The sequence below is a fragment of the Peromyscus eremicus genome, chromosome 1 (genome assembly GCF_949786415.1).
Source record: "Peromyscus eremicus chromosome 1, PerEre_H2_v1, whole genome shotgun sequence".
Classification (NCBI taxonomy): Eukaryota; Metazoa; Chordata; class Mammalia; order Rodentia; family Cricetidae; genus Peromyscus; species Peromyscus eremicus.
In genome coordinates, this window is record NC_081416.1 from 81,293,003 (window position 1) to 81,316,854 (window position 23,852).

At 45.3% G+C, this 23,852-nt stretch overlaps 2 protein-coding genes across 6 annotated transcripts in view; one reads left to right on the top strand and one right to left on the bottom strand.

Annotated features, from left to right (window-relative positions):
• Window positions 1-6,045: 6,045 nt before the first annotated feature.
• Window positions 6,046-23,852, bottom strand: part of Mettl9 (methyltransferase 9, His-X-His N1(pi)-histidine) — a 47,829-nt gene continuing 30,022 nt past the window's right edge. For 2 of the 5 annotated variants that reach the window (XM_059267530.1, XM_059267509.1), the window contains exon 5: window positions 6,046-6,759. In XM_059267530.1, the coding sequence (XP_059123513.1) occupies window positions 6,554-6,759 (206 nt within the window). In that variant the 3' untranslated portion in view covers window positions 6,046-6,553. The remainder of the gene's footprint in view (window positions 6,760-23,852) is intronic. The other 3 variants (XM_059267520.1, XM_059267545.1, XM_059267537.1) reach the window with 3 other exon arrangements.
• Window positions 8,430-18,800, top strand: Igsf6 (immunoglobulin superfamily member 6). The gene is made up of 6 exons (XM_059267557.1): window positions 8,430-8,496; window positions 11,985-12,344; window positions 15,251-15,354; window positions 15,913-15,963; window positions 16,260-16,337; window positions 18,522-18,800. Exons 1-6 carry the CDS (start codon window positions 8,430-8,432, stop codon window positions 18,576-18,578), a joined length of 717 nt encoding a protein of 238 aa, XP_059123540.1. The 3' UTR covers window positions 18,579-18,800.

Consider the following 23,852-nt stretch of genomic DNA (forward strand, 5'->3'; position numbering starts at 1 on the left):
ACAAGGTACCCGCACTCCACCTACCGTCCATCCACTGTTGTCCCCAGCGCCTGGTCCAAGAGTCCTCACCTGCTAAGCTGCAGGCTCCAAGGCTCTGAGTCCCACCGCAGTGGGGCCCAGCCACACCTCTCTGGATTGCACGGGGAGTATACAGCTCCTCCGCCCACTTCCCTCCCAAGGTCCTATTGCCTGGGATCTCCCGGGATGGGAGGTTGGCTTCGCTGAAGACAGCAGCCAATGACAATACAGGGAATTTATTTGGCTCCAGATTCAAAGACATCATTCAAAATTCAAAGTCCAGCTGGGAGGAGTGACGCATGCCTGTCATTGTAGCACATGGATAGCTGAGACAGGATGGCTGTGAATTTGGGGTCGGCCTGGGCTAGAAGGTGAGACCCAGTCTCAAAAAACGGCAAAAATAGAGCTGGAGTCATGTGGCCGCTAGATACTTGGTAGTCGGCCTGTCTAAAGATGTGGTCACTGTAGCAGGCTCTTTTAAGAGTCCCATCTTAGCCAGCTGTGATGGGCACAGATCTCTTTGAGTTTGAGGCCAGCCTGCCCTAGCCTACAAAAAAAGTTCTGGGCCTGCCAGGGCTGCACAGTGAAGCCTGTCTCAAAAACCAACAAAAAAAGTCTCTAACTTTTACAAACTGTAAAGTGGGCTGAGGTGTGCATGAAGGAGGTGGAATCCAGGAGTGGCAGGAGAATGGATGGGAAGAGACTGGCGTGTCTGCAGTTGCTGAAGCTGAATGAGAAAAGCTCCTTACTTTATCACCATGCATAAAAAAGAAAGAAAGAAAGAAAGAAAGAAAGAAAGAAAGAAAGAAAGAAAGAAAGAAAGAAAGAAAGAAAGAAAGAAAGAAAGAAAGAGAAAAAAGAAAAAAAAGTTTGGAGCTTTCCAGAAAAAAAAAAAAAAACTTACTAGCAAGGCCACAACAGATGCACACAATGATAGCAGGGAGATCCATCCTATGTGTTCAGCGTCAAGCCCATGGCTGGATGACCATCCACCGACGGCATGAGAATACTTCCCATTAGAACAGTCTTGGGCTGCAGGTGCAGCTCAGTGGTAGAGAATGAGCATAGCATGTGCCAGCCCTGGGTCTCATCCCCACAAGGAAGAACAGTCTTTGAAGAAAGATCATATAATAAACACACACACACACACACACACACACACACACACGAAAATCCTTTCATCTCTAAAACAAAAAAGCCAACTACTAATATATGTGCTTTTATTAAAATGCGATACAAATACATTAAAATAATGGGTTTGTACCAGTGAGATTATGCATACCTGTTTTTCATCTTACCCAGTGAAAATATAATTATGGACCCGGGAGGCTCTCTTGCAATTCTCCCATTTAATGAAACATCTCAATCATCCTAATTTTTACATTATTTTGTGACAACAAAATTAAACATTCTCTTCAGAAAGGAGCCACTGAGGTGTTCTGATGCCCATCGATGGATTTTTCTATTTTCTCCAATATCCTCAAAACCATCCTTTTGTCCCCCAGGCTTTGGTTCGGTTTGTTCTCAAGCCCTGAGTGACAGGAAATGTCTTGCATCTTTTGTCAGCTTCTGATTAGAAACCTGTGAGCTTTGCACAATTTCTTCTAGAGAAATAAAAGCATCTGTTACGGCATGTAGAGACGCGTGGCCAGCACATCCTCACATGCACCAGGGAACCCTGCAAAGATACCTACCAAAATGTCACCAGAGGTACGCTTGGCTACAAACCGGACAGGTGAAGCTTGTTTTCACTGTCTTCTTTTCGGCTGTTTTTCTTTTCTCTAGTTAGCATGATATTTGGAATGCAAAAGCTCAGCAGGGCTTTGTGACCATTAACAGCCGTCAGTGTGAAACCCAAGTGCTAAGAAACTGATACTGTGAACTTCAGGGATGGCCACATAGTCCTGGCCACTTCAACCCACTGCTGGGCGAGGGCTGGGTGCTCACAGGCATTGAATATCCCAGCCAAGGCATGCACAAAACTACAGTTCCCTGCACTCAAAGAGCCGGAATACAAGGATCACTCCAAACCCTTGAGTTTGAGACCAGCCTGGCAACATAGCAAGACCCCACCCCCAAAAATAAATCACTATTGTGTGAAATCCTAACAGGGCGGCTGACAACAGCATTTGGGCATCGTATCTATTCTTATGTTCTAGAATTGAAGTGCAGACATCCAATGTTATGTTACCAATTACAGGTACTGAAAGTAATGTTAAAATGGCTTTATACTGAAGGCATTAATTCATCTGAATAGGTCAGACTGACTTTCAGACCCAGAGGGACTCTTAAATTCTATTTATGTAATAATATTCTCCCAATTCTCCATAGAGGTCTAAGATTTCATAGAGAAAAAGGATTCTGTTGTTCAGCGGTACCAGTATTTACAAAGTGCACTTTACCAGGAAATGAAGCCAAACGCCCCAAGTTGAACTATAAAAGTATGATGCACTCATCACTAGGGAATGAGAACCAAACAGTATCAGCTCATACACATTAGACACCTACTATCTAAAATAAAAAGTGCTGGCAAGGATGCGGGGAAACTGGAACTCTGGGGACTGCTGGTGGGAATATAAAATGATTTCATCATTGCAGTTTCTAAAAAAACTAGAGTGAGTTACAATATGATCCAGCAGTTCCACTTTTGGTATCTGCTCCCCAAAAGTGAAGTCTTAAAGAAGTAATTATACATTCATAAACACAGCAGCATCGTTCACAACATCTGAAATGTGGAAACAATCCGAGTGTCTATTAGTAGACAAATGGATAAACATTCTACTTTCATGACTCTAGGCTCCTTGCAGATATAGAATCATAGTGTTTTGTTTTTTGCGTGTGCGTGCATGCGTGTGTGTGTGTGTGTGTGTGTGTGTGTGTGTGAAATTAAATGGCAATTTGATTTAAATGAGGGGGGAGAGAGAGAGAGAGAGAGAGAGAGAGAGAGAGAGAGAGAGAGGGAGAGAGGGAGAGAGGGAGAGAGAGAGGGAGAGAGAGAGGGAGAGAGACTGAGACTGACTCACTTATTTCCCTTAGTATATACAAGGATGGAACTTGGATATGGAGTTGGTCATTTAATATGAAGTTTCCAGTTTGGCAAAATGAAGTGTTCTAGAGACAGATGAGAGGAAAGACTGCCTCATTAGACTACACAAAACATCATTGAAAATGGTTGGTGGTTAACCTATGTTACATGTATTTGACTACATAAAAAATGGAAAAAAGAAATGACATCCTATTTCAGTGAGCACTGATAATTTAAAAACAAAATCAGCTCGAGGGGGCTCAGTGGGTAAAAGCACTGGCTCCTCTTCCAGAGGACCTGGGTTCAATTCTCAGCAATCACATGATGGCTCACAATGGACAGCTCCAGTTCTAGAAGACCTGGGGCCCTTCTAACCTCCACTGGCACCAGGCACACATACCAGCACATGTACACACGCAGGCAAAACACTTGTACATACAAAGGTAAACTTTTGAAAAAGTAAAAAAAAAAAAAAAAAAGCAGCTGCAGGAGTGGAGCATCCTGAACGGGAGCTTCGGATAGGAAAAGACCATGAGAAAAAGTATCGGAAACTTGACAGCCTGGAACACGGAATGGGTCCGTCAGAGAGGAGCATGAGGGCCTGCTAGACAAGAGCTAAATCAGATAGAACTCTAATTTTTACAAACATGGAATTAGTCCCAAGTCAGTTTATTTTTAATATAGTTCAAAATTAGGACACTATTCAATTTTTAGAATTCCTCCCTAGAAGGTAGACAACACAAACACACTGAACTGGTAAAGCAAAATGTGTATATAGCTGCATTTTGTGGGGCGCCACAATCACTATGCACAGCCTCTTAGCGACTCATTACCCACTAGCTACACGAGACCTCAGAATCTCCTGTCACAAGACTACAATTTCAGGGTGGATTTTTCTCATTTACATCAGAAGTATTTCTTCAGGTGGATACAATATGAACTTCACCCACTATGTGTGTGTGTGTGCACAGTGTGTGTGCACAGTGCGTGTGCCTGTGTGTGTGTGTGTGTGTTTGGGTATGAGGGTATATGTGTGCGCGCTGAGGTCCAAGGCTGATTTCCGGTTGCTTCAATTGTACTCCACTGTACAGACAGAGGCAGGGTCTTACCTGGGGAGCCACCTTGCTCCAGGGATGTCTGACTCCCACATGCTAGGATTCCAAGGTCTTCATGGGGATCCTCATGCTTGCTCAAAAACATTTATTCAACTATCTGCCAATCCAATTTATCTTTGATACCTGGGCTGTAAATCTGTGAACATTCTGGTTGTTTCAAGCCAATGAGGAGCCCAAGTCTGCGCTCTGTAGTGTCAGCCCTAACTTCTGTACAATGTTAATGACTGGAAACACCAAAGTTTCACTTATTTCCCTGCCCAGCTTGTTTCCTGTTGCAAACTGGCTACACCAAACCAACAAAACCAGCTGACAGTTCAAACGGGATGGTGGAAAACACAGTCGCGGTTTTAATGACCTCATCCAAGGGGGGAGCGGCAAGGAACATTGTGTCCTCTCCCCCTCCCTTCTCTGTAATCGGTGCTCTCAACACTCCAGAGGTTTTGAATGCAGGTGCAGGGCACCAGGAATTCCAGGTGCAAGTTGTGTTTCCTTTCTCCACTCACCTTTTGGGTCACCTGGCAAGCCTGCCTGACCACAGCTGAGCTCTTGGTTTCTCAGACACAGCCTTAACTGGGTTTGAAGCACTTATGCCAGGAATGGTGTACACAAGGCAGCATTATTATCCTTGGGGAGAAAAGCATGAGTCCATGGCTGGTGAACCATTGCCAGTCAGTAAGCAACACTGCCATCTAGTGGCCAATGGTGACAATGTGCCAAGACTTCCCAGCCCAGACAGTAATAGGAATACATCTGATTTCCAAGTCAAAAAAACAGCATTTCTAATAAACTGGTCTTCGGAGAACCTCAGATTTTCTTGAGAAATTGTCTTTAGAATGCACAAACATACATGTTTTCTCTGCTTTTCTGGTATTTTTCAACAGACCTCAACTTCAAAGACAGGAGCTGCTTTGGGGCCACTAGCCTCAGAATACCTGTCCCTGGTTTGGAAGGATTAAACAGCAGCTCCTAAAGACATCAGCTAGCTAAAGAAGCAAGTCTCCACTGCAAAAGAAGTATGTTAGGGTTGCTCCATTCCTCCATTCACAATCTAGGGCACTATCTGTACCTCATTTATCACATGTCCTGAAAAATAAAATCACTGGAACACACCACTAACAATCTGCACCAACCATTTGCATGGCCCACATGCAGTAACAGTGGAGGGCTGCTGAGGTGGGGATGTAGAGGTGATGCTCCTAATGAACACTCTGTGGCCCTGTCGCCTAGGTGTTGTCGTTATATTGCGATTTCACAATTTCTATGCGTAAATGTGAACAGTTAATGAGCACCTGGGTGACATACTGTGACTACCCACACTTCATGCACTGTCACTGCTGTGACCACTGGGACTTTAGGTTCTGGGTTAAGCAGTCTGCTCTTTGAAATGTCCACAATGGTTACTGATCTTGCTAATGAGGTCTCCTCTAGCACTATGTTTCTGAGTTTATTGGAGGCATTCCTGATTCTAGCATGTGTCTGCTATGGTCTTCAGCAAACATACATATTCTTGGCAAATACTAAACTCAGTTAAGGACTTGGGAATAAGCCAAGTTCCGGGAAGCAGGCATATGAGGAAGAGGAAGAAGCTGAATAAAGACATTTTAGGCTGCATCCTGTCAGTCAATGCAATGGAATGCTTCAGTCCTGAGGACACGAGGTCATCTAGGGCAAAGCTGTGGGAGAGCCTGGCCAGAAGCAGGTGTTTCCCAACACTGACTGAGGCTGGTGCTCCCTAGAGCACTGTATCTAAATGCTCATTCTAGGGATGTCAAAGCTGCCTGAGGTTCTCCACAAGCTGCATTCTCCACCATGCCCAAGCCGAAGCTCGCCTTCCCTGCTCAGCCTGCATGTTTCAAATCTGAAAGTGACTTAAACATGGTGCCAGAGTCATCTCCAAAAACGTTTATTAGCATGATTAAAAACATTTTTTTGAATAGTAACAGAAGGAGTTTCTAAACATGAATGAGTTATCTGTGGCTCTACCTTATAACCAATATTTGGAATTGAATGGACAGCTTTATTGCCAGTCTTCATTTATTTAAAAACAATCCATTTATCGGTTCCATGACATCATGACTATTGCTCTGTATGGGAATGAGTCCCTACAGCAATTAAGTATAAAAAATATCTTCCATCATAATTGGAGAGTGACCTGCATTGGAGCGTGACTCTGAGTAAAGAGTTGATTAAAAATACACAAAGAGTTGGGTTTTTGTTTTTAAAAACACTCCTTTACACACTACAAAGAAAGAATTAGTATTTTGGCTTTTAAAATTCCTACATGATACTGAGAATGGCAGCCCCAGCGGCAGTCCCGCTCACATCACTGGACACAGCCCCTCTTCTGGAGGGCAGAGTCCAGGGGTGGACTCTGAAGGCTTGAGCCTCCACATGTTTAGACTGGTCTGAGAACAAAGACAGCGTCGTCCAGAACGTAGTAGTCATTGTACATGTCACCTTCACACAGGTACGGCAGTCTGGTGAAAGCTTCGATGACAAAGCCAGCTTTCCTGAACACTTCAGGCAGGCTATTCACTTGTTCCTCCCAATTCTGTCCCTTGATTTCCAAAATTTCTGATGGTTTCTCCCACTTGCCACCTACTAGAACAAATAAAAACATAAAGTTAAATCCTTGAACAAATGATCACTAAAAGAGGGAAGGGAGAGCCAGCACTCCAGGTATTGAATGCCCGTGGATGTGCCATCTTCAGGAGAGGTGGACACAGTCTGGAAGGTACGACAGAACTTGCCCACAGTGATGACCCCAGGCTGTCTGCATCCAGAGCCTACACTGACAGAGCTTCTTTTGTGCCTCAAAAAAACTAGCCCGTAAATACTCAAATATGGGGTCAGAGAGGAACCACTAGTATTTGAAAGGTTTTGGTCAGTACAAGGGATCACGTGTATATAACACTTACTCAACTTCCTGCCTAGAGAGTTAACTGGATGAAAATTAAAATAGGCTCATGAGGAATTTTAATTCACAGAAATGCACATGCTTTTCCAGAGATGCCGACCCATTCCCTAAGTCATCTGTCAATCACTTCCAAACCTCTAAGTATGAGGAGTCTGGGGTGTGGAAAGTAGGCAAGATCACATTCTCCTACAAGCCATACCCTGACTATACAGACAAAACCAAGAGTATATTTGAATGTGGGGTGCTTTAGAGGAATTCAGAGTGAGGCTTCTGATGCTAAAGGGTTCTACTACCAGCAGGTGACTAGAGCACACAGGATACTGGGGGAAAGACTATGTGCTCTTTTCAGTGGCCAGTACTGCACTCTCTGCCTGGGGAGCTAATCCTTAGTGGGATGGGAAGCTGCTTTTCTGGCCTTCCTTGAAGCAGGGGGTGGTGCAACACCTTTGGCCTGTTGCCAAGGCTGGAATGAAGAGCTGGTGAGCCAGAAGAAGAGGCGGCTTTGTGCTCCGTGCAAGCACTGGTATCAGGTGGCTAGGGAGGTGGACTGGTGGATGGTGCCAACGACAAGTTTGCAGCACTCGGTGGCTGGAGGCAGCAGTTCAGCATCACTCCAGTTCAGTGGGACTCACACTCCTCCTGACTTTGAGTTCACATGGTTCACCAGGCCTTCTAAAACTCCAGGAGCCACCTCAAATCTTGTGAACAAGTCTCTTTTTGCTGGCTCAGCCTGAGTCAGTTCCTGCTAGTTATAAAGAAGCACCTGACAGATAGAGGCTGAGTGTGTGTGCTGGCAGTGAGGGGGCTGTGTGGGACTCTGACCCAGAACAGGGACCAAGAGGCACACCCATTTTGCTTGTCAACACTAAGGAGTCTTTGAATTAAAGCCAGGTGGACATGCTTAACAGCAGCCATGTACTTCTTCACCATACTAGGATGCGTTTTTCTCCCAGGCCTACAGGAAACACGGCCTGTGGCTGCTCAGGTTTGGCAATTTCTGGCCCTGAGAGGCACTCCTCAGGACTACACCAGCATCAAGAGCACTCTGAAAATGTCAAGCACTGCCTGAGGACCACATGACTTCCTAGAACACAGCTAGGTGTAAAGCAAACCTCCACACTGAACATCAAATGCCTATAACAATTTCTAATACACACATTTAGAAAAACACTCCCAACTGAAATCTCAAACTTAAAATGCTGAAACTTGTTACAAACCATGTTTACACAATTTCTAAAAGTTCCTGCTTGTGCTTCCTTAATAAGAGTTCCTCTTTACTTCTTTCTTTCTGAAAAAAAGAAAGGAGGAAAAGGAAGGCCATCCTCTTGAGTACATGCCCAGCACATGCAGAGTGATGGGCCCTGTGAGCACAAGCAAGATCGGCCTCTGGCTGGAAATCAGCCTGATCCTATTTCATATCGGTAAGGAGGATTTTTTTTTCCTTTTCTCTGTTTCATTTAAATGAATTGCTGCTTCCTGATGAACATATGTATACTTTAAGCTCTTGCCAAATAATTTAAACTGTGCAGCACTGGAGTACGGTGGTAGGGTTTCTTCTTCCCCACTGCTGAAGGAAGGTTTCCTACCGGCCTTGACAAGCCCTTTGCCGCTGTGCTGCTTTGAGCACACCTCACCAGACAGACAGGCTCACCAGACAGACAGGCTCACCAGACAGACAGGCTCACCAGACAGACAGGCTCTGCTCAGGACCGTAAGAGCTAACGAGTCAATTCCCACACAGGCAAGCTTACTCTGGACCAGCGCACACTGCACAGATTTGCCTAATACTTCCAGAGGCCAATGTTACTGTAACCTGATCTAGAGAAAAGCCACCCCATAATGTAACTAATCTTCAGATCCTGCCTGGACCTGATCTAGCTCTAAAAGTTATTTCATTCATCAGAGTCTGTAAATCATCTCAGATTTACCCACAGAATTTAGACTGCAAGGAAAGAAATGGAGCAAATTAGTTTGGAAATTGAAATTAGTTTTCCTCGTCTGTAAAGAAATGCAGGGTAAGTCTGCAGTCTAGCAGTGAGGGTTCACAAACAAGGAAAGGAAAGCAGCAGGACACGGGGGGTGGAGGTGGGGCAGCAGGGGGGACGGGACAGAATGGGGCAGGGAGGAGAAGAGAACGAATTATACCAAAATGTTAACAGTGGCTCTTCTGACTGAAGAACCATGTGATATCTTACACTGTCCTACTGTCGCAATGAGTATATACTACTTTTATACACTATTTTAACTGGTTCAAGGAAAACCTTATGTCTCCAGCTGCATTATGAAATGTTTGCAGATACAATAACAATGGAGTGAGTAGATGAGATAGTAAGGAGAGAGGAAACAAGACCAAGGTAGTGCTGGGTCCACGGTGCTAAGTACCGACTTTGGCATGTTTGACATCTTCCACAGTAATAAATGTTGGGCCGGGGAGTAGAGGCGCACGCCTTTAATCCCAGCATTCAGGAGGCAGAGGCAAGTTATCTGAGTTTGAGGCCAGCCTGGTCTACAGAGCGAGTTCCGAAACAGCCAGGACTACACAGAGAAACCCTGTCTTGAAAAAAAGCAAAAACAAACAAACAAACAAATAAATAAATGGCAATGACAATAATAATTTATTAATAATAATAATGTTGGAGCTGGAGAGATAACTCGGCAAAGTGCTTGCTATGCAAGCAGAGGGACCTCCATGTGGTCTCTAGAAGCCATGTGAAAAGGTCAGGCCTGGTGGCACACACTTACAATCTCAGTGATGGGGAGGCAGAGCTGGGCAGATCCCCAGGGCTCACTAGCCAGCCCAGCCTGCTCAGCTACTGAGACCCTGTTTGGAAAACAAAAGTAGATAGTTCTCAAGAACACAACTGAGGTTATCCTCTGGCCTCCACACACACCTCAACTTTCATGCATGCATGCCCACAGACCTGACTGACTACATACACTTGAACAGGGAGACACACATTAGCACAAACAAAATAAGCTTATGGTATCCTTTAGTTTTGAAAAAGTAGTAAGGTAATTATTTTCTCCAAGCTAAACTTTCAACATTTTCAGTGGGAACTGATTTAAAACAAAAAACTACAGACCCTAAGAATTCCTAAACGAAAAACTTCACGGGAGAGGGCTGTGGTGAGACACGATCTAGACTTCTCATTTTGGCTAATGTTGCTCAACTGGAGGGAGAGCGAACAGCACTGCCCCCTTCCTTGGCCTGTCTCGTGATTTCTCCCACCCCTGAGACTAAGACAGGAAACTCCCAAGTTGCAAATGCTTCTTACTGTGTTAAAGGTTGGCTTTACTTTTAAAATCTTCACCTGCAAGCCATCTGAGACTGGGGTTCTGTCTGCAGTGGTGGAATTTGATAGGACTGACCCATTTCAAATCTGCGGTGGTCGCTGGCCTTCTAAGGTGACTGTGCCTAGGCAGAGTAAGGGGCTGCAGTCAACAGATGAGGGTCAGCCCACTGCCCTCGGCACAGAAGCCAGGAGGTATTCCCAGCTGACTAACTCCTTTCAGCAAGTCTCACAGAACCTCAGTTTCCCTCACAGTACACAATGCTCAGTGAAATATGAGGAGAGACTCTCACCAACGCCGTGACTGACTCCACTGCCTCTGCTGATCTGGGTGGGAATCCATAGAACAAACTGTTAAGTTCAAAAAAGCCCCAGCCCCTAAACCGGCAGCTCGCAACCTGTGGGCTGCAACCTCTTTGGGGTCACATATCAGACATTTACATTGTGATTCCTAACAACAGCAAAATTACAGTTATGAAGTAGCAATGAAAGAACTGTATGGTGGGGGTCACCACATGAGGAACTGTATTAAAGTACCCCAGCATTAGCAAGGTTGAGAAGCACTGCTAAATGAATATAAGCATCAGAGGACTTGGACTGATCACCTGCCTGCCACCCCACCCCTCCTCATTCTCAGAACAAAGTAGGATAAGGATAAGTAAGACCATTTGGCCCATTATTTTTTCTGAGACCATTTGGCCTAAACAACTAGGCAGAAGTTGAACTAAAAACTCAAATAAATTCCCATCTGCCTCAACCCATACTATTCTTCATGTGACTTTCCAGCATCGCGTTTCTAGGGCGAGAAGGTCAAGATAGGAACTCAAGCTCCAAGCAGCTCCACACAGTGGAGCACAGGAATGGCAGGGGCACAAGAGAAACGGCTGCTTTTTATGAGACCCTGTGGCTTGTGCATCATCACATTTAAACTCTGTCTGAACTGCACAAGGGAGCAGCATCCCCACCATGACAGGAAACCCAGGCAGCACTCAGGCAAGTTCAGAGATGGGTTCCAACTCCAGGCTGTGTTCTCCTTGTTACGACACGAGTCAAGGAAGACCAAGGCACAGGGGACTCCCTCCCTGGCCTCAGCTCTACAGTAGTCAGGGAGTCTGGGCTGGGCCAGAGCTGCATTTTCTCATAGGTACATCTTTTCCCGTTATCCTAATTCCCAAATGGACACCAGATTCATCTCTAGGCAATCCAGTCCCCAACAGGCAGAAAATCTAGTGGTGCTCATGTGCTCAATCACACCCCAAAGCAAGGGGTGCGCAGGAGGAAGCAGGCTCTTCAAGATTACATGGATGCCTGTGATCAAGGAAATGCTTGTAGGCATTAAGAATGTACTTCTGGCTTCAGACACACCACTTCCACCAGCCACACTGATCCATGAGAACCTCTCTGAGGTTGTCCTCAGGTAGTCAGATGGCATGCCAACAACCATCAGGTAAAGACCAGCAGCAATGAGTTAACAAGGCGAGGCCCACTGTTGTCTTTATAGTCTTGTTGATAATGGAAACAGGACAAGAATCAAGAGACTGACTGGGCCCTGGCCCAAAAGTGCCAAGCAGCAGCAACAGCAAAGACGCTCCCCCACACTCACGTGCTTCCTCACACAGGTGTGCTGGGTGCCTGTACTGTCTCCGTGGTGCAGCCAGGTTACCTAGAGGTGGACTACACTTCTGAGACTGTCACCCTGGAGTGTACCTTTTCCACAACTGGATGCTCTTCAAAGCAACCAAGAAGCCTGTGGTTTCGCTGTGGCACTCATCCGCCTGAGGCTCTGTGCTTGGATGGATGCAGGAATAAGGCAGACAAGTTCACAGTGAAAGAAACCCTGGACCAGAACCAAGTCTCCCTCACTGTCAACAGGGTGTCTCCAAATGACAGCGCAGTTTACATCTGTGGAATAGCATTTCCCCATGAGCCAGCACCGAGAGCTAAGCAGACCGGAAACGGGACTACACTGGTGGTAAGAGGTCAGTCACAAGGCTGGGTCACATTTGTTCACACGTATATGGTTGTTACTTTACAAGGCTGGGTCACATTTTGTTAACATGTATATGGTTGTTACAAGGCTGGGTCACATTTGTTCACACGTATATGGTTGTTACAAGGATGGGTCACATTTGTTCACACGTATATGGTTGTTACTTTCATAATCATGGGAAGCCTTTTCTCTGGTTTTCTTTTTGTTATTGCTCACTTTTTTTTTCCTTTAAAGAAATCAAGTCTTGCTATATTGTTCTAGGCTGACTTTGAACTCTTGGCTCAAGTCCTCCTTTTGCCTCAGCTTCCCAAGGAGCTGGCACTACAGGCATATGCTACCACAGTCTGTTTGGAATGTCTTTATCTCAGACTACTCAGGGAGTGGCTTGGTGAAATTATTGCCGATGCTTACATAGGTTTGATGTCCTCATGTGAGTGAGGGATGGTCAGATATCTTCACAGGAAGCCAGAGTAATCAGTTTTTTTTCTCTGATTTCCAGGCAGAATGGCAAAGGCCAAGGATATACTGGTGGCTTCTCTCCAAACTTGTGTTTAATCCTCTTTATTTTTTCTTAGTCCAATTTATTGGTCACTTATGTTTGTCTTACAGAGTGATATTCTAGGTGCTGCAACGCTAAGCCAGTTTCTGAGAAAACTGATAAGACACACAGGCCTCCCATGTCACACCCAGACACTGCACACACAGGCCTCCCGTGTCACACCCAGACACTGCACACACAGGCCTCCCGTGTCACACTGCACACACAGGCCTCCCGTGTCACACCCAGACACTGCACACACAGGCCTCCCGTGTCACACTGCACACACAGGCCTCCCGTGTCACACTGCACACACAGGCCTCCCGTGTCACACCCAGACACTGCACACACAGGCCTCCCGTGTCACACCCAGACACTGCACACACAGGCCTCCCGTGTCACACCCAGACACTGCACACACAGGCCTCCCGTGTCACACCTAGACACTGCACACACAGGCCTCCCGTGTCACACTGCACACACAGGCCTCCCGTGTCACACTGCACACACAGGCCTCCTGTGTCACATTGCACACACAGGCCTCCCGTGTCACATTGCACACACAGGCCTCCCGTGTCACACTGCACACACAGGCCTCCCGTGTCACATTGCACACACAGGCCTCCCGTGTCACATTGCACACACAGGCCTCCCGTGTCACATTGCACACACAGGCCTCCCGTGTCACATTGCACACACAGGCCTCCCGTGTCACACTGCACACACAGGCCTCCCATGTCACACCTAGACACTGCACACACAGGCCTCCCGTGTCACACTGCACACACAGGCCTCCCGTGTCACACTGCACACACGGGCCTCCCGTGTCACACTGCACACACGGGCCTCCCGTGTCACACTGCACACACGGGCCTCCCGTGTCACACTGCACACACGGGCCTCCCGTGTCACACTGCACACACGGGCCTCCCGTGTCACACTGCACACACGGGCCTCCCGTGTCACACTGCACACACGGGCCTCCCGTGTCACACTGCACACACGGGCCTCCCGTGTCACACTGCACACACAGGCCTCCCGTGTCACACTGCACACACAGGCCTCCCGTGTCACACTGCACACACAGGCCTCCCGTGTCACACTGCACACACAGGCCTCCCGTGTCCCACCCAGGCACCGGCACAGGGAAAAAGAGAGGCTGCTCAGCTTGCAGGCCTGAAGTCTGGGGATGGAGAGAGAACGGAAAAGGCCCACCCTTGCCTCTGTGTCTGTGGATACCAGACGGAGTCAGTCAGGAAGGTTCTGGAAACTAACAGCTTGTGTCAAGATGTTATACTACCAGATTTATACCATAATTTGTGCTTGTGAGATAAAGGGTTAAAGATCTGAGAAAATGTTATAATGTTTTACAAAAAAAAAAAATGTGCATTATATAAACTGAGTCCATGGGACAGTACCTACGGGATATTTAGCTGGAACCATAGATTATTGGGAAATAATTTTGTATCTCATTGTTTCATGTTTCATATAATCAGTACTGAAAGACACACAAGTTACTTAGTCCCTTCTTTGAAATACTTCCTGCCCAAAAGGAGAATTCAGAATGTGAAAACAGTATTACTCCTTGGAGGGCTTCACTAGGGAAAACACATGTTACAACTGCCTTTAAAGCAAGGGCCCGGCTCTAAGATCCTCAGGGTTCCAGCTCCTCCGGTGTTTACCAGATGCCCCAACAAATACCAAGAAAATACCTGCACCGCACCAACAGACTTGGTGAAACCTGTCGGTCTCTTCTAACAAAAGACCATGTAAATGTCCGAGTATTTAAGTAATGCTTATAAAAAGTACTTCTTGGGCTGGATGTCGTTCAGTGGTAGAAGGCTTAAGCATGCGTGAGGCACTAGGTTCAGTAAGCAGTACGGCACTGTAAGAAAGGGGGAAACCAAGTCAAAACCAACACAAAGGTGGTTCTTACCACTACAACAGATGTTTCAACTCAGTGTGGTTGGTTTAGAGCGAGTCTCACTGTGTAGCCCTGGCTGTCCTAGAACCTACTACATAGAACAGGCTGGCTTCGAACTCAGAGTCCACCTGCTTCTGTCTTGCAAATGCTGTCCTTAAAAGTGTGAGCCACCAGGCCTGGCTCTTCAACTTAATTTTTTAATGTTTTCATTTTATGAAGAAGCATTTCTGTTGTAGCACATTTAAAGGCCACTGAACTGACTCCATCCCATTCTCAAGCATCTTCTACTCATGGGGCCCCACTTAGACATTGCTGGGATGGGTGAGCACAGCACGTTCAGGCTCCACCTCTAGATGTAGCATAAGTGATGCTTCCTAGACGCCTGTGAGAACATGCTTTGACAGTGACTGTTCTTTCTGTTTCCACCATGAAGAAAGATTTCTCAGCAGGGAGGTGCACAGTCTCCTGATAGTGCTCTTAGCACTGTTCTCTGTCTACATCACCGGGGTGTGTGTGATCTTCCTAGTCCTCTTCAAAGTAAGTCAAACGTTCTCACCTAGGATTTTACCACAGAAGTTATTTTCATCTGTCCGCTAGGAAACAGCTGGCCCAGCACACACCTGGCTCACATATTCCAGGCTTCCACTTCAGAGGAGGCTGCAGGCATCCTTGAGCCTTATAACTGAGACTACTAGTCAGAGATCAACTCAGTACTTCTTCTTTAGAGCCCACACTAGGAGATTAAGCACCTGTGTTGGCTTTCTGCTGCAAGGATGAGGAGTGGGGAGGGGAGAGGCTACTGTCAGCTAGGAAAACCGGAAGAACAATATTTAAGAGCAAAAACAGTTAATGTACCAAAAAGGAGTATCTTTGATCTGTACATATGTTAACAAGTAAGGGTTTAAATATCTACTAGAATTCTTTCATATGCTACAGTAAGATCCATTTAAGTTGTTAAATTCATTTGTTAATTGAACAAAAGCACCTAAAATGTTATGAAAGTTATCTAGTGTATGTCATTCAAACATTGAGCCAGCTCAGTTCTCTTTAAGCATAGTATCACAAAATGCTCACGGATTTTCTTATTCTTGGCAGTCAAAATCTAAGAGTCCAAGAAGTAAAGAAACCAAAGAAGACTCACAAAAGGTACTGCCAGTACTTGTGTTTCCACACTGTGGCGGGTGGGCGGGAACCAGTTCAAATGTGAGCTGTGTTAGGAAGCCCAGAGAACAACACAGTAGTAACTTCCACCCTAGAGGCTGCTACTCCCCAGTAGGGATCCTCTGCAATCATCTGGGGAGGAGGTTGCCATAAATCCATTCAATGCACTCGGAGCACAAGAGCTAACTGTGTGGCTGCAGAGGGGTCCCACTGCTGAGGCCCCTGCAGTAACGGTGGAGCCCACATTCCTGAAAGACAAACCTTCCCTTTTGGTTTTACAGAAGAGTGCTCGGCGAATCTTTCAGGAAATCGCTCAAGAATTATACCATAAGAGATATGTGGAAACAAGCCAACAGCCTGTAAGTATAAAACAGCACAGGACACAGTTCAAATATAAAGCTTCTATTCCTGAAAAGAATATGCTGTCAATAATCAAGTTTTCCTTTAGAAGACTCTTTTACAAAGTGTCTTTATCAGAGAACCTGTTTAGCCCAAAGTATGACAGAGGGCATTTGATACAATGTTTAACAGGCAGAGGCCCCCATTTTAGTGATGTGGTTTTCAACCTAGGCAAGGAGCTTTCATGGACTAAAAGCTACTTTGTACTGCAGCCAGTGAGGAGAAGGCCCTCAGTCAGTGCTGCAAACCTGTGCTGCAGATTAAATAATATGTTTAAGTTACTTGTTACCAGTAAGGAAAAAATTGGCTAGTGATACAAAAGCAGCATCTTACTAGTTCTGGGACTGGACACTGGGGGCAGGATGGTCTAGGCAACTTCCTGACAGAGTACCTCTCAAGCTACAGTCAGGATTCCTGAGGGAATACTGTTTATGAGTAGTAGGGTATCTGGTTCCACACAACACATGGCCCGAATGCTAAGCCTTCTATAACAATGGACACAGAGAACAGATAACTAGGAACGGGGCAAATACATCAGGATGATGACTATGAAGTGATTTTTTTTCTTTTTTCTTTTCTTTTTTGCTGGGGGGTGGGGTGGGATGGGGAGAGTTATCCAATTTGTAAGAGCAATTTGTTATCCAATTTGGAATAGCTCCATGGCAGAGCACTTGCCCAGTATTCATGAAAGCCCTGGGTCCCACCCCCAGCATCAGTTTTTAAAAATAAAAATCTAAACTTTTTTTAACCAAAAAAAGTTATCCACAAATTCAATCCACTCTCCTGTGATACAAAAAACATAAAGACAAAAACTGCCTGTTCACACTTTTCCTACTGAAGCCAGGGCTTATTTTATCTTATTTTTTCAAACACGGTCGCCCTTTGTAGTCCTGGCTGGCTGGGAACTTTCTATGTAGACCAGGCTGGCCTGAAACTCACAAAGACACAACTGCCTCTGCCTCCTGAGTGCTTTTCAACGAAAGCAAAAGTAAACAGTTGGAAGGAAGACTGGACCTAAGAACTGTAACGCTCTGAGTCATTTGACAACAGCATCATGGCAGATTTTATTTTAGTTCCCATATCCTACTTTAAAGGAAGGAAAAATGAGGCCAGGTGTGGTGTGCAGACCTTTGATCCCAGCACTCTGGGGGCAGAAGTGGGCACATCTTTGGGAGTTAGAGGCCAACTTAGTCTAAGGAGCAACTTGCAGGCTGGCCAGGGCTGTATAGTGAGACACTGTCTTTTTTTTTTTTAAAGACTTATTTATTTATTATGTATGTATACAGTGTTCTGTCTGCATGTATGCCTGCAGGCCAGAAGAGGGAACCAGATCTCATTGTAGATGGTTGTGAGCCACCACGTGGTTGCTGGGAATTGAACTCTGGAAGAGCAGCCAGTGCTCTTAACCTCTGAGCCATATCTCCAGCCCCGAGACACTTTTAAAAAAAGGAAAAATGGTAAACCAGACTTAGAATAACTAGAAGGGCCAGGCCTGATGGTGCACACCTGTCATCCCAGTACCTGGGAGACTAAGACAGAAGAATTATCAGCTCAAGGCCAGCTTGGGCTTCGTAGGAAGACCCTGAGCCCTGTTTCAGAAACAAACAAAACCAAGATGAGCATGGTAACATTTACTTGTGTTTTGTTGTTTGCCCCCCGCCCCCTTTCTGATTTTTCAAGACAGGGTTTCTCTGTGTAGCTTTGGAGCCTGTCATAGAACTCACTCTGTAGACCAGGCTGGCCTCAAACTTAGAGATCCACCTGCCTCTGCCTCCTGAGTGCTGGGATTAAAGGCGTACGCCACCACGTCTGTGGTAACATATACTTATAATCCCAGTATTTACTGGGTAAAAGCAGAGGATCTAAAGCTCAAGGTCATCCTGGACTACACACATAGTGAGTTCAAAGTCAGTCCGGGGACTACATGTCTCATAAGATCACACAATAAAGCAAAGGGTGGATTCTTTTCACGCGCACAGACACACGGACACACACACACACACACACACACACACACACACACACACTGACTCAAAAGTGCATACAAGACCAAAGGTGCATGGTGGCAGAGTAGCTCCTACGTAGCTGGAGAACGACATCACTGGTAACATAATGTTAAGCACAGCTCATGTTTACTGTCACAGGAGAGAGACGGCACTTACGAAAACAGAAGAGCACTTCCCAACTCTGGAAGACCATAGATTGCTTCCCTTTTCATTAAATCACTGCAACTGAAACGCCAGCATCCACTGCAGTGTGAATGGACACAAGCCAGTAAAAAACACCAAAGGGTGCTGGGGATGTAGCTCAGTCGGCAGAGTGCTTGCCTAGCAGGCACAAAGCCCTGGGTTTGATCTCCGTCACCCCAAAAACTCAGCAACGTGACACAAGGCTGTAATCCCAACGTTTTGAAGGTAGAATAAAGAGGTCAGAGGTTCAAGGTCATGCTTGAGTACAGGACGAATGTGAGGCCAGAGATAAATGTTACCCTATTCCAAAAACAACTGCCACCACCAAAAGAAAAAGACACAACAAATGGAAAAGATGGCCAGCCACACCAGAAGGCAGAATGTTAGAGGCTGTCACCAATGGAAACTACAAAACAAGAAAACCTCAAGAAAATTCAACTGAAGGATCTCTTTTTCTAATTTTCCATGAACAGTCTATCTAAAGAGCTAATTTAAAAACAACTTCATCTTAGCAGTCTTTTAAAATTGTTATATATATCCTGTCAGTTCACCCCAACATACTAGATACGTGACGGCCAGTAACCAGGGAAAGGCTTAAAGTTAAACCACAGATCTCAATTCTGAGAGGGAATAAATGTCTTCCTGAGTTGTGGGATCAATGAAACAATTAGAATCAAGTGAGGGGGCAAAAGGAGTGAGGTGAGGCCAATTTTGGAGTAAGAGAAATTCACTGTAAAAAGAATCCTGGAACAAAAGTCACTTCTTCTGATACAGTGATGGGGCAAGAGGCAGTGCACCTTCTTCTCCTGCTGGAGTATACAGAACCACCAAGGAGAGCAAGACCACGAGAGACAGAGGAAGACTACCAAGAGAAACCCAAAGCGATCAGAAGACACCTCAGAACAAACGCACACTACTGACTCTAGATGTCAGTGTGGTGCCAAAGACTTCAGGCCCAGGGAGTGCCAGGGCCATGCACTTTCAGTGAGCCTAGACAGAGGGCCTGGTCCAGCAAGGTCCTCACTATTTCACTAAGAGGTGTGCCATGGATTGTTCTTCGAATGTAAAGTACCGACAAGCTCACACTGCTCACTAAATTTGATCACAGTGTATTCTAGCAGTACAGTTTCTTTTAAACAGGTACTAAATGGCACACACTCTTCTTAAAACACAGAGACAGTCTTCACACATTTCAAAGTCTCTTTGGAAGGGTCTGACATTGGTGGCTCAAATCAGTGCTATCCTGATAACATGTGTCCCAAAAACTGCAGAGGAAGGAGCAGGTGACCTCACTTTAATTGTACGTGTACACACACACACACACACACACACACATTATTGTGTATAGTATATACATATGTATACGTATGTTAGCTCCCGCAAAAGGAATAAAACAGTGGCATACAGAGCAGCATTTCTGTTGGCTGGTTAGTTGTTTGAAATTTTTATTTTATTTTTTATTTATGTGTGTGCAGCTGCCATAGAGGCCAAAGGAGGACATCAGATTCTCTGAAACTGGATGACAGGTGGTTGTGATCTGTCCAATGGGGGTGATGGGAACAGCACTCTTACCCACTGAGCCGTTCCCCTCCCTCCCTTTGTGACACAAGGCCTCATACAGCCCATGAACTCATCTTTCTGCCTCCATACTCCAAAATGAACTTCCTATGGACTCCAAGAGGAGAACTCCCTAACTCTGAAACTACCAGCTTAGGCAAAATAAACGAACTTCTGAACCAGACGGCAGAAAAAGGCAAGTACTAACTCCATTTAGGAGAGCAGAGTACTGGATGCGTGTGCCATTCATTTCTGCCAGTGAGCACTGTTTCCAAGAGACAAATCTCTAATGGATTAGGATTGAATTCTAATATGCCTTTCCCAAAGAATGAATGCAACAACTGCCTCAAAGTTGGATTTTAAACTGAAATTCAGAAGTTATTTTCAGAGGAAGGACCTCTGTTTCCGACATCACACACAAGAGGGCCCAACACTCGGTGAGCACTGGCTGTTCTGCAAAGCCAGCCCTACACTCTGCCCTTGACTTACACTGAACTTGCCCTAGCCCAACCTCACCATGTCTGTATCTTCATGCTTCTACATTTGCTCTTGTGTGAGTTTGCAACATACTATGAAGATACAGCTCAACAGAATGAGCACGGTCCTAAGTTCAAGCCCAGCACTGTAAAAACAAGACAACACACACAACAGCTCAGCGACGCACACAAAGCCTTCCCTAAGTCCCAGTTAATGATCTTTCCTTCTCTGGTCCCACCATACTTCGCCCTGTCTCTTTACATTACCCCAGCACTGCCTGGTACAGCTACACTCTATAACAGAATCACTAGCAGCACAGTGCTCATTTATCGAGGTATTTCCGCGGCCTGGCTCTTCCCAGCACACAGGCCTTCAAATGCCTTTGTATGAATGCGACTGAACAATAACTCTATTTTAAAACTCCTTGTGTTCAACTGAAATGAGAAACACTTCACTCCCACTGATTTTTCTCCAGAAACTACTGTCCAAGTCCTTTCTTGCTCCCTGAACATCCAGAGAATTTTCCCTATTGCATACTAAACTGCAGCCTCCCATCATGGCTGGAGAGTCCCTGACAGCGAAGATGAAATGAGACACATCTTGGTCGGTTGCTGTTGCTAGGACAAAGTATCATAGGCTTTGTGGTTTATAAGCGGCAGCAATGTCTTTTTCAGAGTTCTGGGGGGCTGAAGTGGAATCAGGGTGCTACAAGGTGGGTTCTAACTAGGTCCCTCCTCCAAACTGCTAAAGGCAGAGTACGGACTCTGGGACCTCAGCACAAGACACTGACCTAGTGACCCCATCACCTCCCAAAGAGCCCACCTCCTAGACCCAGCACAACGGTGGGGAGGCTTAACACAGAAGAGGCAGAAGGATCCAGAATCTTATCTATATCCTCTACCCTGAATTGCCTGCCAAGACATGCCAATGGGGTTTTCAAAAAATTAACTCCTTTTTCATCTTTGTAAGGAATCTCAAACCTGTGACCAATGGGAATATAGCTGTGGAGTCACATACACCAATGGAGAACTCACTTTGAGACAGTTAAAACACAAAATGAAGCCTTCAGATTCTGAATGCTTTTGTTATGAGTTTAAAGCAGACTAAAAGACACTGGCAAATACTTCTATGGGAGGAATTGTGAACAAGTATGGTCAATAAAGTCACAAATAAAAACAGAGAATAGGATAAACTAGAACAAATCTAGCATGGATCAAATACCAGAAACCAGACCCATACAGTTGGCCACTGTTTAATACATGACTTAACCCTCATAATAACCCCCAATGTGGGTATTAGCCACTTTGGGCAGGTGAAGCTCTCGGATGACTGAGAAGCCAGGCTAACCAATATTTCAAATTCAAACAGAGGAAGTCCTCCTTGTTTCTATCTGGGTGAGTGAGTTTTAGACTAAATGTCTAACCAGGAATAGTGGGTATGCCTATAAATCCTAGCATTCAGGAAGCAGAGGCAGGAAGACAAACATAAATTTGAGGCCACCCCAAGCTACATAGCAAGTTCCAGACCAACCAAGACTATATAGCAGGACACTATAATAATAATAATAATAACAACAACAACAACGTAATAGTCTTAATTTAATCAGATCATGACCTTATAAATGAGTAAGAAAGTTGCTAGCAGGCTATTTCTGAAAAGCACAGACCTCACGCAACAGTTTCACAAAACAATGTTATCAAATTTTCAAAGAATAAAACACAGAGTATAACATTCTTAATTATTTTCTACAAAATGAGCACAGCTGGGCAGCAGTGGCACACACCTTTAATCCCAGCACTTGGGAGGCAGAGCCAGGCGGATCTCTGTGAGTTCGAGGCCAGCCTGGTCTACAGAGCGAGATCAGGACAGGCACCAAAACTACACAGAGAAACCCTGTCTCGAAAAAACCAGCAGAACAATGTTATAAAACCAAGATAATATCCCCCATAAACATAAAGATCAGCTATAGGCAATTTACTTATCAACAGTAGTAATGCCATCTATGAGGCACTGTGGTCAAATCTGTAACCTTATCTCTTCAGAAGGTTAAGGAAAGAATGTCCTGAGTTCAAGGCCAGCCTAATAACCTAGTGAGACCCTATCTCAAATAAAAATTCAAGGGTGAGGGGACGGAGCTGGAGAGATGTTAAGAGTAGTTAGAGCAGTTATTGCTCTAACAGGGATAGGAGTTGGGTTCTCAGCACCCATGTCAGGTGGCTCACAACCTCCTGTAATTCTGGCTCCTTGTCTTTTAGCCTCTGTAGGCACCTGTACTCATACATCCCAATGCATGGACATAAATCAATTTTTAAAAATTAAGAGACAGCAAGATAGCTCAAAATGTAAAGGTGCTTGCTGCCAAGCTTGAAGACCTCAATTCTTGGGACCCACGGGGTAGAAGGAGAGAAACAAGTCCCACAAGCTGTTCTCTCACTTCCACAAGTATATCTCCCAACATGCATACAAACAAATAAATAAAGCAATTTAAACAACGTAAATGGCTAAAGATACGCTGCAGTTTAGAGTACTTGTATAGCACATGCAAGACTATGGGTCCAATCACTAGAACTGAAAAAAAAGGTAATAATATCAATGTTCATGGCATCTTCTTTTTTAGTTTTTTTCAGACCGGGTTTCTCTGTGTAGCCCTGGCTGTCCTGGAACCTGCTCTGTAGACCAGGCTAGCCTCAAACCCACAGAGATCTGCCCATCTCTGCCTCCTGAGTGCTGGAACTAAAGCCATGCGACACCACACCCAGCTGTTCATGGCATTTTCATTTACAATGTTTACAAATACAAGTGCCACAGAACAAAGTGCCACGGTCTTGAAGAGGCCTCCCAGTCAATTCAGTATGATCATCCCCAGAGACGCTGAACACTCAGATATAAAATTCAATATTAACTCCTAGATTTGTAAACTCTTAATAAAAAAGAATTTTTTAAAAAAAGTATCAACGCCGTGTGGTGGCGGTGCACTCCTTTAATCACAGCACTAGGAAGGCAGAGCCATGTGGATCTCTGTGAGTTCAAAGCCAACCTGGTCTACAGAGCGAGCTCCAGGACAGGCACCAAAACTACATGGAAAAACCATGTCTCCAAATTTAAAAAAAAAAAAAAAAAAGGTATCAACCAAGCAGTAATCTAAAGATGACAATCTGTGTAAAGCAGACTTACCTGGAACTCACGATGTAGACCAGGCTAGGCCTGACCTACTCTTGCAGCTCCTGCCTTGGTCTCTCAAGCACTAGGCTT